Source organism: Bidens hawaiensis, unplaced genomic scaffold (genome assembly GCF_021521415.1).
Source record: "Bidens hawaiensis isolate Kalapana, Puna unplaced genomic scaffold, B.hawaiensis_p1.1 tig00020504_1, whole genome shotgun sequence".
Taxonomy (NCBI): domain Eukaryota; kingdom Viridiplantae; phylum Streptophyta; class Magnoliopsida; order Asterales; family Asteraceae; genus Bidens; species Bidens hawaiensis.
In genome coordinates, this window is record NW_027493131.1 from 226,139 (window position 1) to 244,330 (window position 18,192).

Consider the following 18,192-nt stretch of genomic DNA (forward strand, 5'->3'; position numbering starts at 1 on the left):
TATCATGTCTTCTTATATTGCTTCGTCGTTATAGAAAAGGAGAAGATAGTTGGAAAAACAATGGTTAAACCTTAATCAATTTTAATTGTTTTGATAATGACTAAATTAGTCTAATGTGACATAAATTTAATTAGTTAGTTTATCATCATTGATGCTACATGTTCATAAACACTTGATTAGTCATCATAGTCACTGAATAAGCATGGTTAAATCAATAAAGTGTTTAATGAAGCATCTACATCAAGCCAAGATACCTGTGTTGCAATTTAAGGGTTATATTTCTTACTCGCCCCGGGACATTTTCGAGCACGCCCTTGTATGTATGGCGTGTATCACATAATGACAAACATGATTTTCCGATAGTTTCCTATGAATTTATATCTATCACATAAATCAATCAATGATCTTTTCATAGTATTAACAAAAATAAATGAATGAATAAATGAAAAAAAAAAAACATTAATAGCAATATAGAACTAAATCCACCACCATATTATTTTAGCTTTAATTAGCCTTCTCATAATTGGTGTCGGTTGACTTTTAACAAGGAGACTAAACTAAACACGCCACTCTCACAAGAGTTGGGAATCTCTCAAAGGGCATAACGTAAAACAACCACTTAAACCAAGGGCAAAGTCGTCAAGAAACATGACAGAAATTGGTGGTGGCACATACATCTGAATATATATATATATATATATATATAGTTGTGCGGTGTAAATACACCCAGTCACACACAATCAATCGAAGCAAGGGATCGCGTAATAGAGTGGCATATGCTATTTCATTTACAAAATATCATAATCCAATCGAGTGAAGCAAAGCTTCAAAAATGCCAGGAACTAATTTTCATCTCCGCCTCACAGCTCCACCGTAACCCTTCCTTTCCGTCTCCGCCTCTCACCCACCACCGCCACTGCCGTTACCCCCCCCATCTCCACCTCACTGCTCCACCCTTATTTTGCCACCGTCATCACCCATTCTCGGTTTTTGCTTATTTGGTCTTCTAGCATTTCATTTTCTAGGCGATTTGTTTTGAATTGCATTAGTTTGGAGGTTTCGCTAGTAATGCCCGCCAGGTGTTTGATTAAATGCCAACACCAAATTTTATTTTAATTTCCTTTGTTTCCAAAAAGAAAAAAAGTTTTAATTTCTTAAGTGATTTATGAGGGCCTGTGGTGGAGAGCCCGGTCCTAGCTCGGGCACGGGGATTTGGCGTTGCCCCTTTAAAAATTTTCATGTTTGCAAAGATGGTATCCCGGGATACAAGGGGTACTCTAGGTTACTCATGCATTTTCAGCGGGATCACTTTAATGTAAAGGAAAGGAGAGATCAGTTAAAGGAGCGTCTTGCTTCGGCCTTGGAACTCTACAATGACGTTGTCGAAACCTTGCGCTTGCTTAAGAACTGGTTATGCGGGGAGTGCATGGCCCTGCATGCCTTGAATAGGCCTTGTCTGCACGGAAAAGAAGTTGTTAAATGCACCCCACGTGCAGGAGGCGACTTTGATTTTATTGTGGGGATCCCTCAACCCCCGCGATTCGCAGGTGGAACTTGGGAGTGCTCAGTCTAAGACGTTTGTGGTAGATGTCGCTCTCCTTGAGCGCGTCCTCGCCATTCCTATTGCCACTGTCAAGAGTATCCCGCCCGCGTGTCGCATGGCTTTTGCCCAGGCTTTGTCAGGGGGCTCCGTAAAGTGGTGGATGCCCCGAGGTCTATTGAGGCTTGGGTTAAACTTTTGTTGTTGCCTCGTTGCACGTTACGTGTTGTCAAACCGGCTACTAGGCAAGAACAAAGGTCCGGGTAACAGGAAATCGCTTCAATGTAGCTCCATTATGCGGGCTTTGGCTGTTTGGAAAGATGGGGCAGGTTTAGAAGAGTTGGTGCTACCGCTCCTTGAACTTCCAGTGATGTGGGATTGCCAACATAAAGAAGAGGGAGGGGGCAATATCAAGCAGTGCCTCCGGAAGGTAGCGGACGGCCATTACACAGCGACGATCAAAGTCCTGTGTTCATCTGGGGTCGCGCCTGCCGGGGGGGATACTTTGAGAGCATTGATTGATAAACATCCTGTGGTGGACCCCCCGACCATGCCCTCCGTCGTGCCATCGGAACCAGCCTTGCAGGTGGACGGTGATTGTGTGTTGGAATGTATTAAAACCTTCCCGAAAGGTACATCTTGTGGGAGGGATGGTTTGCGGGCCCAACATATTTTAGACGCTTTCTGTGGCCGGGGGTCTCCGACCGCCTTCGGGCTCTTATAGGCCATCACTGATGTTGTCAACTTGTGGCTTGGGGGGCTTTGTCCAAAAGTTCTAGCGGAGTTCATTGCTTCGGCACCGTTGACCCCCCTGTTGAAGCCTGACAATGGAATTAGACCCATCGCAGTGGGGGCCATTTGGAGAAGATTGGTGTCGAAAGTCGCTATGCGTAAAATAGGGAAAAAGGTGGCTGCTTATCTAGGGGATTTCCAATTCGGGGTTGGGATCCCTAATGGGGCAGAAGCGGTATTGCATAGTGCTAACATATTTTTGAGCGCGTTTCATTCTGACGGGTCACTGGCTATGCTCACTGTTGATTTTTCTAACGCCTTCAACGAGGTGGATCGGACGACCCTTCTCAGGGAAATTAGCTGCATATGTCCATCCATCTTCCCATGGGTCCAGTTTTTATATGCCCGTCCCGCCCGTTTATATGTGGGGGATACTCATATCGGGGCTTTTACTGGGGTGCAGCAAGGGGACCCCCTTGGCCCTCTTCTTTTTGCGTTGGTCCTTCATCTGCTCATCCTTAGGGTGCATGGGACCTGTTCCTTGCCCTTCCATGCTTGGTATTTAGACGATGGCACTATTATTGGTAAGGTTGAGGAGGTCGCTAGAGCGTTGGGCATTATTCGCTCAGAGGGGGCGTCTCTAGGGCTCAGGCTTAATATTCGAAAAACAGAGGTTTTTTGGCCGTCATGTGATGATTCGAAGAAAGTGTCGGGTTTATTCCTTGGAGAGATTAGCAGACCTGCGATGGGAGTTAAACTCTTGGGGGGAGCGGTTAGTCGGGATGCAGGGTTTATTCGGTCTTTGGCAACTAAAAGAGCTTTGAGGGCGGTTGAACTTATGAAACGCCTGCCGGACCTGAGGGACCCCCAAAGTGAGCTTCTTTTGTTACGCTCGTGCATGGGGGTTGCTAAGTTAGTGTTTGGGCTTCGGACCTGTCAACCTGAACATGTCAAAGAGGCTGTGTCCATCTTTGATGCGGGCCTGCGGGGGGCAATTGAAGATATTGTTGTGTGTGGAGGACCGCATTTTGGGGACCTCCAGTGGAGGTTGGCTTCCTTCCCTATGCGTTGCGGAGGCTTAGGAATTTTCTCGGCTGAGGATGTCTCCGCATATGCATTTGTGGCTTCCAGGTCTCAGTCGTGGAAATTGCAGGACCACGTCCTGCGAAACGCTGGTGTTACGGGGGTAGATCCTGACTACTCTTTTGCACTTGGTAATATTGGAACAACTCTCTCGAACCTTGATATAGGCGGTTTTACTGATAAGGAGACCGCCCCCAAGAAACCTCAACAAACCTTGGCGAGTGCTCTTTATGGTAAACACGTACATGATTTGGAGGAGCGATTCGATATGACCCCGAGACAAAAGGCAGTTTTAGCTTGTCTCAAGGGGGCACATGCCCAGGATTTTTTGACTGTTGTGCCCATTGAAGGTCTTGGGCAATGGATGTCGGCAGTTGAATACAGAGCCATCCTTAAATACCGGCTTATGATTTCCCTTTTCCCTCCAGATGAATTATGCCCCATTTGTAAAAAAGCTTGTTTGGATAGATTCGGTGAGCATGCCCTTCACTGTAAGGAATTGCCGGAATTCAAGTATCGTCATGACTGGGTTAGAGATGTGTTATGGGATGTGCTTAGACGTGCCGGGATCTCAGCCAAGAAAGAGGCACCTGTTAACTTTTTGACTGATCCGCGTGAGGGAAGATCTACCCTGCGTCCTGCGGATGTTCTTGTGTTTGGCTGGGCAGGGGGTAAGCATGCGTGTGTTGACCTCACTGGGGTGTCCCCGTTGGTGGGGCTGAGAGACAGTGGCTTCGTACCGGGACAGGCGGTTTTGAGAGCGGAGTATAGGAAGGTTGCTAAGCATGAGACATAGTGTTTGGAGAATCAGCACGTGTTCATTATATTTGCCTTCGACACTTTTGGATCCCTAGCTCCCGAGGCGGTTCGCTTCTTGGAGCGGGTGCAGAAGGTGGTCCACAGTGACTCGCAGAGCCCGAGGAACCAAGGATTTATATTTAGTAGAATAGGCTTTGCGATTCAAAAGGGGATAGCGGCGCAGCTTGTTGCTCGCTTACCCATTATCCAGATGTAGTTTGGTTTGTATTATATATAAAAGGATCAATATTTTCTCTAATGTGTGGAATATAATCGTTTAGCAGATCGATTTATTATTATTATTATTATTATTATACACATATGCTTGCTGCTGTATGTATGTGCAGTGAGAGATAAAATGTTTTAGTGAGAGAAAGTATTGAGTCAATAGTCGCCGCCAACATTTGGAGTGTTTAAAGTTTTGGTGTGGATGTTTATTCTTTCATCAGGTATTTGAAACCCTAAGTCTGCTTGCTTGCTTGCTTTTGTCTATTTGTTACATTTTAATATGTGTTGTTGAGATTCAACGGCACGGCGGCGTGTTAGATCGGTTTGATTTGATAGACCGGAAGTTTATTGCTTCAAAATCTGTTGAGACTTGACGGATTTGATGGTTTTTTCGATCCGAGAGTGATTATTGCGGCGGCATTATATGTGACTACTTTGGCTAAGTGGACTCGCCGTGTTGTGATTACTCATTTTGGAATATTGATGAACTCGTTCGTCTGCGGTTTGGTTTGGTATAATTATAATAGATCTGCTATGTCTTGTTTAGATCGATTTTCCGGATATGTGGTTAATCTTCATTGGATTTGAGATCTATTTAGATGTTCATTATTTGAGAAGATTTCCTCAAGTGGCAACGGTTACGGGCCGGTTAGGGCTTTGGAATCTTGTGTCTAATGCTTTGTATTTGATTTGCAATGTCATTTGTTTGTGTAGATAAAGTTGATCGATTAGGTCGATATCTGAACATAAATATGTTTGATTTATTTGCAGACTTTGAATACAATATCTTGGGTTTTGAAAGCTTTTGTAATCTTCAGCGACACACGATGAGGTGTCACATCTAATGGTGGGAGTTGAAACTTGAAGTCACTTGAATATTGTGTTGTGACATTGGTCATATGACGTTTTGATGGAGGTTACTGTTTCTGGCCTTGCAGATTCATTTGTGCACCTGCACTAGGGGTTCAACCTCTACTAACAAATCAAGAAAAAGACGCGGTGGAAGAATCGTATCTTGCAAAAACTGTGGTGGAAGACCTACGATTGATGTGAAAAGTTCTTCAAGTTGTCTGCTTACAACAGTTTTGGAACTCACTAGTTTAATTAATCCGGACTTCACTTGGACAAAGATTTCAAAAGGGTGTAGAAGCTCATAAAGGAGACCTCGAAAGTCAACTTCAAATACAGTTAATTTAGCCTGCGGGAGATTGCTAACTGACGATTCAACAGATCTAGAAATGCCTGTTTCTGAATCAGAGACGGTAATGTTTAATGGCATACTGGTTACCTTTGCCTAAATCATTGATTCTAATGTGTTTTTGTGAAATCTGCAGTTGGGAGTATCGGTTCTTGAGTGTCGTTTCAGTGAGAAATCTGAACACATTCCAATCAAGAAAAGGAGATTTTTATTCAAGTCATCATCTCCGACACATAACATCACTAATCCACCATTGGAGGGTGCAGAAAGACATGAAACAAGTCCCAAATTAAATTCAATTTTAGCTACATCAGGAGCAGTTACTGAAAAGTGTGAAAGCGGGAGAAAGATCATAAACTGGATCAAAACAAGTTGGTGAAAGATGATGACTTTTCTGGCATATCTATACTTGCTGCTGCCGCTTGTAGTAACAGTTTGGGAGGTGAAATCAATCGTTGCGAAAGGTCTAAAGTTCTGTCATCTGTGAATCAACCCATTCCAAAAGATGTTGAGTCTACTGAAAACAATGTGAAAAAAGAACCCGATAACCATACATCAACAACGTCAGCAACACCCTTTAAAGTTGAGGAATCAACATTGAATGATTCTTCTTCACAAGTCCCTTCGGAATCAACATTCAACAAAATAGATCAACAACCAAACATACAGAAATCTCCCGCAAGAGATGTCAGATTTAGCTGGGATTTAAACACCGTCATGGATGCATGGGAAGAACCATCTGTTAACGAGCATGAAATCCCTGCATCAGATGCTGCAAATGACAACGCAACATCTGTCAACAACTCTGAAAAGTTACCTGTTGAGTTGAAAAACTTGTCTCATGAAAGCAAGGAGTTAATGGCCGGAAAACATGAACCATTGACTCATGAATTTGAAATTACTAAGAAAGTTGTGGCTGTGAAAACCGAGTCTATACACGATAAGCCTACAAATAGTGCTAGTGATGACATTCCTGTTACTAGAACCCTAGCCTTAGAGAACCCAACTCATGATACTGTTTCAAAGTGGGCTAACCTCTCTGGTCAACGTTCAAGTGGCTTTAGCATTACAGAGGCGGTCAACACCAAGTTGTCAATGGACTATTCTATACCCCCCGGTTTTGACCATTGTTTTAACTCGCGTGCTTCTAAAGAAAGTGTCAGTCCCGCCACTAAACATGAGTTTTCATTTAACACATCATCGTGTATGGGAAATGGACTTTTTCAAAGTGGTGTTAGTTCTGACAAAATTGATGATAAAGATATGACAAAAATGGAGTTAACTAGCAACCAAAATAAAGTTGAAGGTATGGTGAAAATGGAGTTAACAAGCACTTCGGTCAACAAGGAAATCATGCATGATGCTTCTCGTTCTGATGGAGACAAAAGTTTTGGTTATGGTAATTCTCAGAGTGGTTATAGAGCAGGTAGTGGAGCTAATAAATGAGACGAGGGTGTTGATTCTCAATATGAAGATGGAGAGCTAAGGGACACTGCTATAAATTCTTGGAAAGGATACGTGTTAACTAAGGGTCAAAATGACTGTGATATAAACAACATTCAAGATGCCAATGAAACTAATTCTCAAAATGTACAAGAAAATCCTCCAATAAACGAACCTGATGAATTCAGACCCGGGAAAGAAGCAGATTTAACACCTGGTGCGGTTAAGAAACTTCACATGGTTGATGAAGCATTATCTGATTCAGGACCGAATGAGATGATATTTGATCAAGAGAAGACTGGAAGACAAGATAGTGTGCAACAACATGCTGCAAGCCAATCAAACGAGTGGAAAATGAATGTATCTGGATGGGATGTTTTACCTGAAAACCATAGAACAAATTCTAATAATTTTACCAAGACCAGAAACTTCACTGCCCTAAAATTCTCTTACAGGGAAGAACAAAAAGATAGATTTGACACCGAGGATGTGGAAATGAAAGCTGAAAGACCAAGATTTTATCGAAAAGAATCTTTAACACGTATCGGCGGTCCATCCACACGTGATATGTTTCTTAGCAGGGGTAGATTTCACATCTTTAACACATAAATTTTGATTTTATTACTTGCCAACTATTTATATGGGTCAATATCTTAAAACGTCTAGGATCATGCAAAATTTGATTATAAACGTAACATACAAATTTGAAACTGCTATGCAGAACAAAGTGATCTGAACCATGGTACAAATAGTCCGACATGCCTAGTAGCTTAGGCTCTTTCATTAAATAAAACATTCCAGCAAGTTGACGACCATTTTTGTACATAGCAGGGTGGGTTGCGGTGGTGGTTCGTGATGGTGAGGGTGGTGACTGGACAGTGGTGGTTGTGGTGGGTCAGCGACGGCGGTCGGGGATGGAAGTGGTGGTGACGACAGCGGTGGTGAGAGTGAGTGATGGTGTGGATGGATGGATGGATGGTGATGATGATGTGAGTTCGCCGGAGAAAGAAAAGAGAGAGAAGAAGAGGAACAGACGAAGAAGAAAGAAAGAAAGAAAGAAGAACGGTTTATAAACCACCGGGTTAGACGGAGCTCCGAGACCCATCGCGGTACCGATGGGTTACAAGGGGGTGGGAGCGCGTACCGCCGCCCAAATGGAAAAATTAGGGTTTTAACCCCATAGCGTACCGCTATGGGGTGTGATGCCATGCCCATCGCGTACCACGATGGGTTCAGAAATCAGGATTCAAATTTTTTGAAAACGCACCTGTTTTGGCATCCCGACATCACCCTGGACATGTTCAAAACCGAAAATACCTTTACATACCTGGAGTGACGTATACTACACCAATGCTTACCCAATTCCTCTAATTTCCCATTCTTTAACAAGCTTCCCCATACTTGGCGTTTACTGTACAAAACTCGAGACGACACTAAGTACAAGACTCAATAAAATAAAAATAAACTGGAAAGACACTTACCGACCCCGGGTTGCCTCCCGTAAGCGCTGAATTTAAAGTCTACAGCTTGACAATGTCTCGAACTCAGTTATCTTCATAAAACGGTGAAGTTACAATAAAATTCACCGATTCCTCATCCAGCTCGTGTATGTCCTTCATCTCCGAATTTGGCTTCAGTCTATAGCCATTTACCACTTGTCTCAAATGATCATCAAAATATTCAATCTCGTACTGACCATGATTCCCGACTTTTACAATCGAGTACGGGCCCGTCCACTTACTTCTTAGCTTGCCCGGGAAGAGTTTCATTCTCGTGTTGTACAACCATACTCGTTGACCAACTTCAAAATTCTTCAACCGGATATTAGCATCATGAACTTTCTTCATCTTTGCCTTCTAAGCGGACGCGCAATCGTATGCCTCATCTCTCAACTCCTCGATCTCACACAAAGCCAATTTCCTCGCTTTACCTGCATCATCATAATCCATATTAACCTGTTTAGTAGCCCAAAACACTCTTTGTGCAATTTCAACTGGTAAATGGCAATCCTTTCCATACACAAGTCTATAAGGGGTGGTTCCAATTGGCGTTTTATAAGCAGTTCGTTAGGCCCATAGAGCATCAGTCAACTTAGTTGACCAATCTTTTCAGTCCGCCCGAACGGTTTTCTGCAAAATTTGTTTAATTTGCCTATTAGAAACCTCCACTTGCCCACTTGTTTGTGGATGGTAAGGTGTTGCTATTCTGTGATCAACACCGTATCGCTTAAGCAATTTCCCGAATTTAAAATTCTTAAAATGAGACCCCCCCATCACTTATGATAGTTCGGGGGACTCCAAATCTCGAGAAAATATTACTTTGAACGAAATTGCAAACGACTGTATGATCGTTTGTCCTAGTGGCTATTGCCTCGACCCATTTAGACACATAATCAACGGCCACTAGGATATACAGATTACCATGCGAATTAGGAAACGGGCCAATGAATCGATCTCCCAAACATAAAAAATATCAACAACAAGGATCGGGTCCAAGGGCATCTCGTCCCTCTTTGAAATACTCCCGAGTTGTTGACACTTCAAACAGTGTGTCGCAAACTCGTGAGCATCCTTAAACAAGGATGGCCAGAAGAAACCACTCGTTAAAACTTTTCGAGCAGTTTTCTGGCCACTAGAATGACCACCACACGCAGACGAATGTGCGTGTTCTAACACCGCTCTGACATCCCCCTCGGGTATGCATCGTCCGATCATCCGATCTGCACCGATTTTAAACAAATCCGGATTGTCCCAAATGTACTGTTTAGCTTGGGATATCAACTGTTTCTTCTTTCTCCTCGGCTAATGCTATGGTAAATCACCTGCAACTTTAAAATTAACAATATGAGCAAACCAGGGATTTTGTGAAACTACCAGAATATGCTCATCCGGGAAGGACTCGTTAATGGGCCCATCTGTGTCCTCATTTTCCACCATAATTCGGGACAAGTGATCTACAACAACATTCTCACTCCCTTTCTTGTCCAGAATCTCTAGATCAAATTCCTGCAACAGCAAAACCCATCTGATAAGCCTTGGTTTTGCATCCTTTTTGTCCATGAGGTACCTGACAGCAGAATGGTCAGAATATATAATAACTTTACTACCCCAAATATAAGACCGGAATTTATCTAGAGCATATACTACTGCTAGTAACTCCTTCTCGGTTGTGGTATAATTTAATGGAGCATCCGAGAGGGTTTTACTCGCATAGTATATAGAAACGGGTTTCTTGTCGAACCGTTGACCCAAAACAGCCCCGACTGCATAATCACTTGCATCACACATTATTTCAAAAGGTAAACTCCAATTGGGTGATTGCAAAATCGGGGCTTCCACTAATTTCAATTTCAAAATGTCAAAAGCCTTAGCACATTCATCATTAAAATCAAACGGAGCATCCTTAAGTAATAAATTACATAAGGGTTTAGTAATGTCACTAAAACCCTTAATAAATCATCTATAAAACCCGGATGCCCCAGAAATGATCTAATGCCCTTGACATTGGTGGGATGAGGTAAAGTGGAAATGACTTGAACCTTAGCCCGCTCCACCTCGATCCCACGACTCGAAACAACATGGCCCAATACAATTCCCTCTTGGACCATGAAATGGCTCTTTTCCCAACTAAGAACCAAGTTCGTTTCGACACATCTTTTTAAAACTCTTTCGAGTTGGTTTAAACATGACTCGAAAGATGTGCCGAAAATCGAAAAATCATCCATGAAAATTTCCAAAGACTCCCCCACCATATCTGAAAAGATACTCATCATGCACCTCTGAAAGGTGGCGGGGGCGTTACATAACCCGAATGGCATTCGCCTAAACGCGAATGTGCCGTACGGGCACGTAAATGTAGTCTTTTCCTGATCTTCAGGATGAATAGCTATCTGGTTATACCCGGAATACCCATCTAAAAAGCAATACAATTTTTGACCAGATAGCTTTTCGACAATTTGATCAATAAACGGAAGCGGAAAGTGATCTTTTGATGTTGTCGCGTTCAGTTTACGATAATCAATACAAATGCGCCACCCGGTTACCGGCCGGGTGGCGACCTCGTTACCTGAGTTATCCTTGACGACTTGGATGCCCACCTTTTTCGGTACTGTCTGTGTCGGGCTCACCCACGTGCTGTCTGATATGGCAAAGATAATGCCAACATCTAACCATTTCAGCACCTCCTTCTTCACCACTTCCCTCATGTTCGGTTTCAACCTCCGCTGAGCATCGTGTGTGGGTTTGACAGCCGGATCTGTTAAAATTTTGTGCATCACAATTGAAGGACTGATTCCCTTCAAATCCGCTATCGTCCACCCGATTGCTTCTTAATTCGCAACCAGCACCTCCATCAAAGCATTTTCCTGTTCAACAGATAAGTTAGAAGCTATAATAACTGGCAATGTATTATTCTTACCAAGAAAAGCATATTTTAAATGCTTTGGGAGCGCTTTCAGCTCGACTTTTGGTGCTTCCAGCATTGACGGTTTCAACCCGGTATCAATCTTCTCGGGAAGCGGTTCCACCTGAACTGACCATGGTGGACGGTCTCCTCGCACAGCTGCGATCTCCATTTGTTTTTCTTCCTCTTCCAGCAACTTGTCTGTTTCCACCTGTAACCTGTCAAACATAAAACAAGTCTCCGCTGTGCCATCCGAGCTGACGACAGAGTCATATAGCGGGATGCACTCGTCAATGACATCAGCCATGAAGCACTTGTCATCGACCGGAGAATTATTTCCACGTGTGAAAACATTAATTCTCAGCTTACGGTTACCGACTGCCATGTCAACAGTACCATTTCTACAATTAATGTTGGCATTAGCGGTAGCTAAAAATGGTCTACCGAGGATAACCGTAGGTTGTTTGGTCCTTTCACCCGAAACGTAATCGAGGACCAAAAAGTCAACTGGAAAGTAAAAGTCTTCCACCTTGACGATAACGCCAGTCAATATTCCTCAGGGCAGTTTCGGCCTCTGGTCAGCTAAGACAACCGTAGTGGCAGCCGCACGAAGCGGCCAAAATCGTACTGGTCATATAAACTGCACGGGAGAATACTTATGCTAGCTCCAAGATCTAGAAGCGCCCGAGTCATTTTAAAATCACCCTCTTGAATGGGTATAATAGGCGTTCCCGGATCTTGTAGCTTGGGTGGAAGAGCACCCGAAAGAATTGCACTCACATTATCGGTAAAGTCAATATGTTTAGGAATCTTATGACTCCTTTGCTGTGTGCACAATTCTTTTAAATATTTAGCATAGACGGGAATCTGTTTTATGGCATCTAAAAGAGGAATGTTAATTTTAACTTGTTTAAATGTTTCCCACATTTCTTCTTGTTGCGGGCCTCGTTTTAATGCCATCTTCGCCTTTGATGGTGCCAACAAAGCATCGGGATATGGAACAGTTTTCACCTTTTTCTTATCCTTAGAGTTGTTGGTGTCATCCTTCGGAACCGATTTGTTATTTTTAGTTTCACTTTTGTTAGGTTTATTTAATTCAATCGGTTCCGGCTCGTCATCACTGACGAGAGTTTCATCTATTTCTTCCACCACCCCATCAACCAACGATGGTGGACCCCCAACTTTATTATCATATTTCTTACCATTACGTAAAATACTTACCTGGTTGACGTGCTTTTTCGAACTTGAACTGTGATGATTCGGGTTGACTGTGGTGTCGCTCGGAAGTTGGCCCGCGTTCTTTTGTAATTTCGCCATGTCTGAAGTGAGCTGACCAATTTGCTTCATCATTGACTCCGACAATTTATCCCGTAACTCGAACTGTTGCTTCGTCTCAGCATTTTGATCAGTCATAACCTTCAATAACGCATCCAACTTCGAGTTTACTGAGTCGTCCGAATTACCCGAGGACCGTTTCCGCTGATCCTCTGTTATACCCCCGATTTTGATTGCTCGAACCCTGCTGATAACCGCTATGGCGGTAATTACCCTGCGATCTGTTCTGGCCCGATCCCTGAAAGTTCGGGTTCAACTGAGGAGACGCGTTCCCGTAACGAAAATTCGGGTGGTTCCTCAGGCCCGGGTGATATGTGTTCGAATTGAACCATGGCCTTTGGAATCCCTGTAAGTATAATTAACTTCCTCGATGTCATCCTCCACATCATCATAATATTCGGGACAATTTTCTACCTTATGCCCGATTTCACCACAATCTTCACAAACCGGGAATTTAACACCAACTTTCCCGACCTCTCTTTTCTTACCCTTTTTCAACTCAGCCAGTTCGCGTTCCAACTCAGTAATTCTTTCAGATTCACTCGAGACTGACTTAACTGACCTGGAGGAATTACCACGTCTTCGTCTTTCAGCTGCTGCTTCTGCCTTGGAATATTCACACATAAATTCCAAAAAATCCCAATCATCTTCCTCAGGCTGATTCAGCAACAGACCATTACACGAGGCCTTAAGATGCTTTCGGTCCTCGTATGTCAAACCATCAACAAAGCACTTAACCAGTTCCCACAGTTCGATCTGGTGATGTGGGCATTTCCCGATCATGTTTTTGTATCTAGTAAAGGCTTCGTGAAATAACTCACCCGGTAACTATGAAAAGTGACGAATGTCGGAACAGGCCTCGGTAGTCTTTGACTGTGAATAAAACTCGTTTAGAAAAACTTGTTGCATCTCGGCCCAGTTTCTGATACTGTGCATCGGCAGCGAGTTAAACCATAGTTTCGCTTTGTCTTTTAGGGAAAATTGGAATAACCGCAACCTGACTTCATCTTGATCAAACGTACCGTCACCGATAGACCCGCAGATAGCCGAAAAATCAGTTAAGTGTGAATACGGGTCATCCGAAGCCATCCCGTTGAAGTGAGGAACGATATTGATGTAAGATGGCCGGGACTTGAAAGTTGGTTGTCCATGCACTCGTTCCTGTGGAACCAACGGGGATGCTCCATCTGAGATAGTCGGTCTGAACCAACTGTTAACACCATGAGCCGGGGCTATGTAATTTCTCCTCTGCCCCCGCCCCCCCCCCCCCCCCGGGGTTTCCCATACCGCCCCGGTTAACTGGAATACCACGAACTCTTTCGGGCCGTTCTGCCCGATTTACCCTTTCTCGACCTCTCCCGTTTCGGTTGTCTGCTTCAGCCCGTCTTCGATTAACAGGCTCCTCCACCTCATCTTGATAATTATTATCACCCTCAATCTCTTGTTTACCAACCTCGTTCTCGGGCTCAGCCGCCCGGTTAGAAGGAACCCATCGATCTACCTCATCATCAGCTGCCCGAAAACCTTCGTTTCTATTATTATATTCCCCCTCATCCTCATCTTCAGTCGGAACACTCGATCGAACATCGTCAATATTTATCCGAACTCGGCGGTTGGGGTTATTGTTTGGAACTGATGGTCCTGCTTGGTCAAAGTTGAGGTTTAAGTTTCGGTTAAGGTTTCGGGTTTGATTTCGGGTTCTGGATGCACGAGCTGAGTTATTTTGGGCGTTTTGGTTATTTTGCTCGTTTTGGTTATTGAAATTGAGTGGTAGAGGTATGTTATCTGGGTGAAACTGGTTATTCTATGGGAGTGGGTCTTGGTTTTGGTTCTGGTTTTCGTTTCGGTCCTGATTTTGGTCTTCCATCTCAGAATTTCTCTTTTGTACTCGGTTCTGCCGAGCTAACCTCTCGATTTCGGGCTCGTAAACTAATGGAGACTGTCGGCCCGAATGGCGGGTGTGCATAAACCTGTAATCTGCACAACTAACACAACCCGCGTAAAATACAGATAAATAAAAACTTGAAATAAAAACTAAAATTAAAACGAAAATAAACACAAAAATCAATTAACACGAAAAACACTAAGCGCACTAACTCCCCGGCAACGACGCCATTTTGATGACCGTCGTTTGAGTCAATCAAAAACCTAATTATTCTTAATAGTTAGAGTAAGTAGGGTATCGTATCACAAGGAGTATGTGGTCAATGTATTCGTGTAACAGATTTCTAGTTATGAAGTGAATGATTTTTAGTGCTGATCACACAAGCAATAGTTTGAATTTAGAGAACTAAGCAACGAACAAGTAAACGAGTATTAAGCAGTTAACAAACAAATCACACCCGGGAATTCAAGTAAGTAACCAATAGTTATCTCATGCAACCTATCAGATTAATTATAAACGATTAACTAAAGGTTGATTAATAAGACAAAACCTTAGACATCAACAATCACTTTACACACGACACTGGTTATCAAACAGTCCTTGCCAGTGTGACTCAGTTAAGGGTAATTGTATGTTTTATTGTATTCAATCTAACCAAACAGTCATATGATCAATTATCTAGCAACTGGTAACAGATCGTTCAGACTAACGTAAACCTAAACCGACCGAACACTCAGAAATACCAAACATCAATAATCATATATCAATCATCAATAATAACACAATGATATTCTTAGTCACATGAGAAAAACTATAAAGATTACAAACTATACATCCCGGGTGCGATTCTAGGAGATTAGCCGAGCCTAGACATCATCAAATCTTCGATACGAAGGATATGGATCATGCGGAAGGTCTTGGCACAAGCTTGATGGTCAAAATCGCCTCTATGGACTGCTGGAATCGCCTTTTGCTTCGTCAAAACCGAGTTAGGGTTTTATGTTGATGAAAGTGATGTTATAAACCAAAATCCCGTCTGCACACCCGTCGCGTACCGCGAAGGGGCCTTCTGTAAGCCGATCGCGTACCGCTATTGACCAAAGTGGTCAACATCATTTAATCTCCCATTGCGTACCGTGATGGGACCTTCAGCAAGCCCATCGCGTACCGCGATGGGACACTGCTACAACAATCTTCATTCTTTTCATCGTTTTGCGTGCTGGACATCCCGGGTCTTCATTCCGTGTCACAACAGGTCCATACTGAGTACTTTAACGCCTATGACCTGAAATCCAATAAAACACGTATGAAGTATCCATAGTTCTAGAATAAACAGTTAAAATTAAATAATAAACGAACTAAAACATATACAAATTAACCGACCATCAGGTTCTGGATTCGAGTTCCAGAAAGACAGAAAACAACATAAATTTGCTTCAGAAAAAATATAACAATCAAGAAGGGTTGAAATCACAAAACACAACGATATACATAGTGGAGATTTTTGGTTGAATCTAATTCAATAATTTGTTTTCCCACTCACATAGCTTAACTTTGTTGTTGTACTATAGATTAGAATGACGCATCTAAGCTAGTTAGAATGATGCATATAAGCTGTTCGGTTACAACGATGCATCCAAAGTGTCCAGGTTTGATGCATGCACGACGTGTTTGATTACAATTATGCATCTAAACCATTACAAAGCAACGTTTAAAAGAACTTGTTATATTAACTCATATATCATCATTAAAATACATGTTTATATGCTATATCATACGCTTCACATACAAATCAGTTTATACAATTACATAATTATCTATATGCACATGCTTTCCATAGATCATGTGCATCACATATGATAAAATCATCCTAACATTTTTGTTTTATACAGATCATCTTACATTAATAAAAGTGATCGATAGCATAACTATTATACGACATACCGAGTTTTTTAGTTTTTCATTTAAATATTAAAATCTCTTATAATATATAAGGAAACATATTTTAAGAGCAGTGGAAATGGGTCTCATTGTGCACCCGTGAAACACCATTTGGCGCCGTGAGAGTGCGAAACACCCCCCCTTCCTCCGTGAAGGGGAAGCCAACCCCTCTCCGCCACTTCTTTCACGGCCAAAGTTGATGTTGATGTTTGTGAAGAGATGCATGTGGGCGCCATTCAACGCTAATATTTTTAAAAAATAGCCGTTGGCTATTAAATAAAAAAAACCTTTTCCATTTCCTTTTTTTTATCTATAAATATCTTCTCATTTTATAGAAACAAACACACAAAACTACTCTTTTCCTCTTTATAATCTATAAAAATTCCCTATTATTTTTTTAAAAATGTCATCACCATCTTATTCCTCTTCGTCTTCGAGCGAAGAAAAAAACGCTTCTATGTTTCGTGTTTTCGCAACGGGGTGTAATGAGTGGTGGCAACAACAAGAAGATTCGGGTTCCTCAATACGACACGAAACCCGACGTGAACGTTTAAACCGTGACCGAGCGGCTGCGCACGAAGCACTACGAAACGACTATTTTAACACCCCGTGTGTTTACACGACCTCAGAGTTTAAAACCCGTTTTCAAATGAGTTGCGAGTTGTTTTTAAGAATACTACACGACATCGAACGAGAAGTTCCTTGGTTTACCCAACGGGTTGATGCTAGAGGCCGAGTCGGTTTCTCCACTTTGCAAAAGTGTACCGCCGCGATTCGTTATATGGCGTATGGAACCGCTAGTGATATGTTCGACGAATATTTGAAGATGTCGGGTCGACACATCAGGTCATGTGTCTACAAATTCTTTAAAGCTATTGTTTTGTTGTATCGTAGTAGATATTTACGTAAGCCTAAGACTAGTGAGATTGAACAGTTACAGGCGAAGCATGCCGAAAACACGGTTTTGTCGGCATGCTTGGTAGCATCGATTGCACGCATTGGAATTGGAAAAATTGTCCTACTGCGTGGCATGGTCAGTTTGCACGAGGTGATCATCCATATCCTAGTATTATTCTAGAAGCGGTGGCGTCCCAAGACTTATGGTTTTGGCATGCATTTTTTGGTGTTGCCGGCTCAAACAACGACATAAATGTACTTGATCAATATCCCGTATTTGACGATTGGATCAACGAGACGGGCCTGGACTCCTCTTTTGAGCTTAGAGGGACGCTTTACAAGCTTGGGTATTACCTTGCCGATGGAATATATCCAGATTACTCGACAATTGTCAAGTCGCTTTCGCAACCCATCGGCGTTAAACGACAAACGTACAAAAAAGCTCATGACGCGGCAAGAAAGGATATTGAACAAGCATTCGGGGTGTTGAAGTCTACGTGGCACATTGTGGATCGTCCATCCAAGTGTTTTTCTCAAGTGAAAATGAGGAACATTATGTACGCTTGTGTTATTCTTCATAATATGATTTTAGAGGACAACGGGTTAGCGATTTGTCAACATAACCCAAATGAGGATGCGCCTATGTACGAAGAAATCAACGAAGACAAAAAACGAAGAAACCATCAAGAAATTCGAAGCCGAGAGATTCAT

At 42.6% G+C, this 18,192-nt stretch overlaps 1 protein-coding gene across 2 annotated transcripts; it reads left to right on the forward strand.

Annotated features, from left to right (window-relative positions):
- Positions 1–4,509: 4,509 nt before the first annotated feature.
- On the forward strand, positions 4,510–7,618 carry LOC143560881 (uncharacterized). Of its 2 annotated transcripts, XM_077049076.1 has the most exons (4): positions 4,510–4,602; positions 5,153–5,228; positions 5,320–5,643; positions 5,716–7,618. In XM_077049076.1, exon 4 carries the CDS (start codon positions 6,297–6,299, stop codon positions 7,023–7,025), a length of 729 nt encoding a protein of 242 aa, XP_076905191.1. In that variant the 5' UTR covers positions 4,510–4,602; positions 5,153–5,228; positions 5,320–5,643; positions 5,716–6,296; the 3' UTR covers positions 7,026–7,618. The 2 variants fall into 2 exon arrangements, with proteins under 2 accessions (XP_076905191.1, XP_076905190.1); XM_077049075.1 differs by lacking the exon at positions 4,510–4,602 and having other exon boundaries at positions 5,128–5,643.
- Positions 7,619–18,192: the final 10,574 nt, after the last annotated feature.

Coding starts and splice junctions, on each gene's coding strand:
- LOC143560881 (XM_077049076.1), top strand. CDS start 6,297: ATGGATGCATGGGAAGAACCATCTGTTAACGAGCATGAAATCCCTGCA.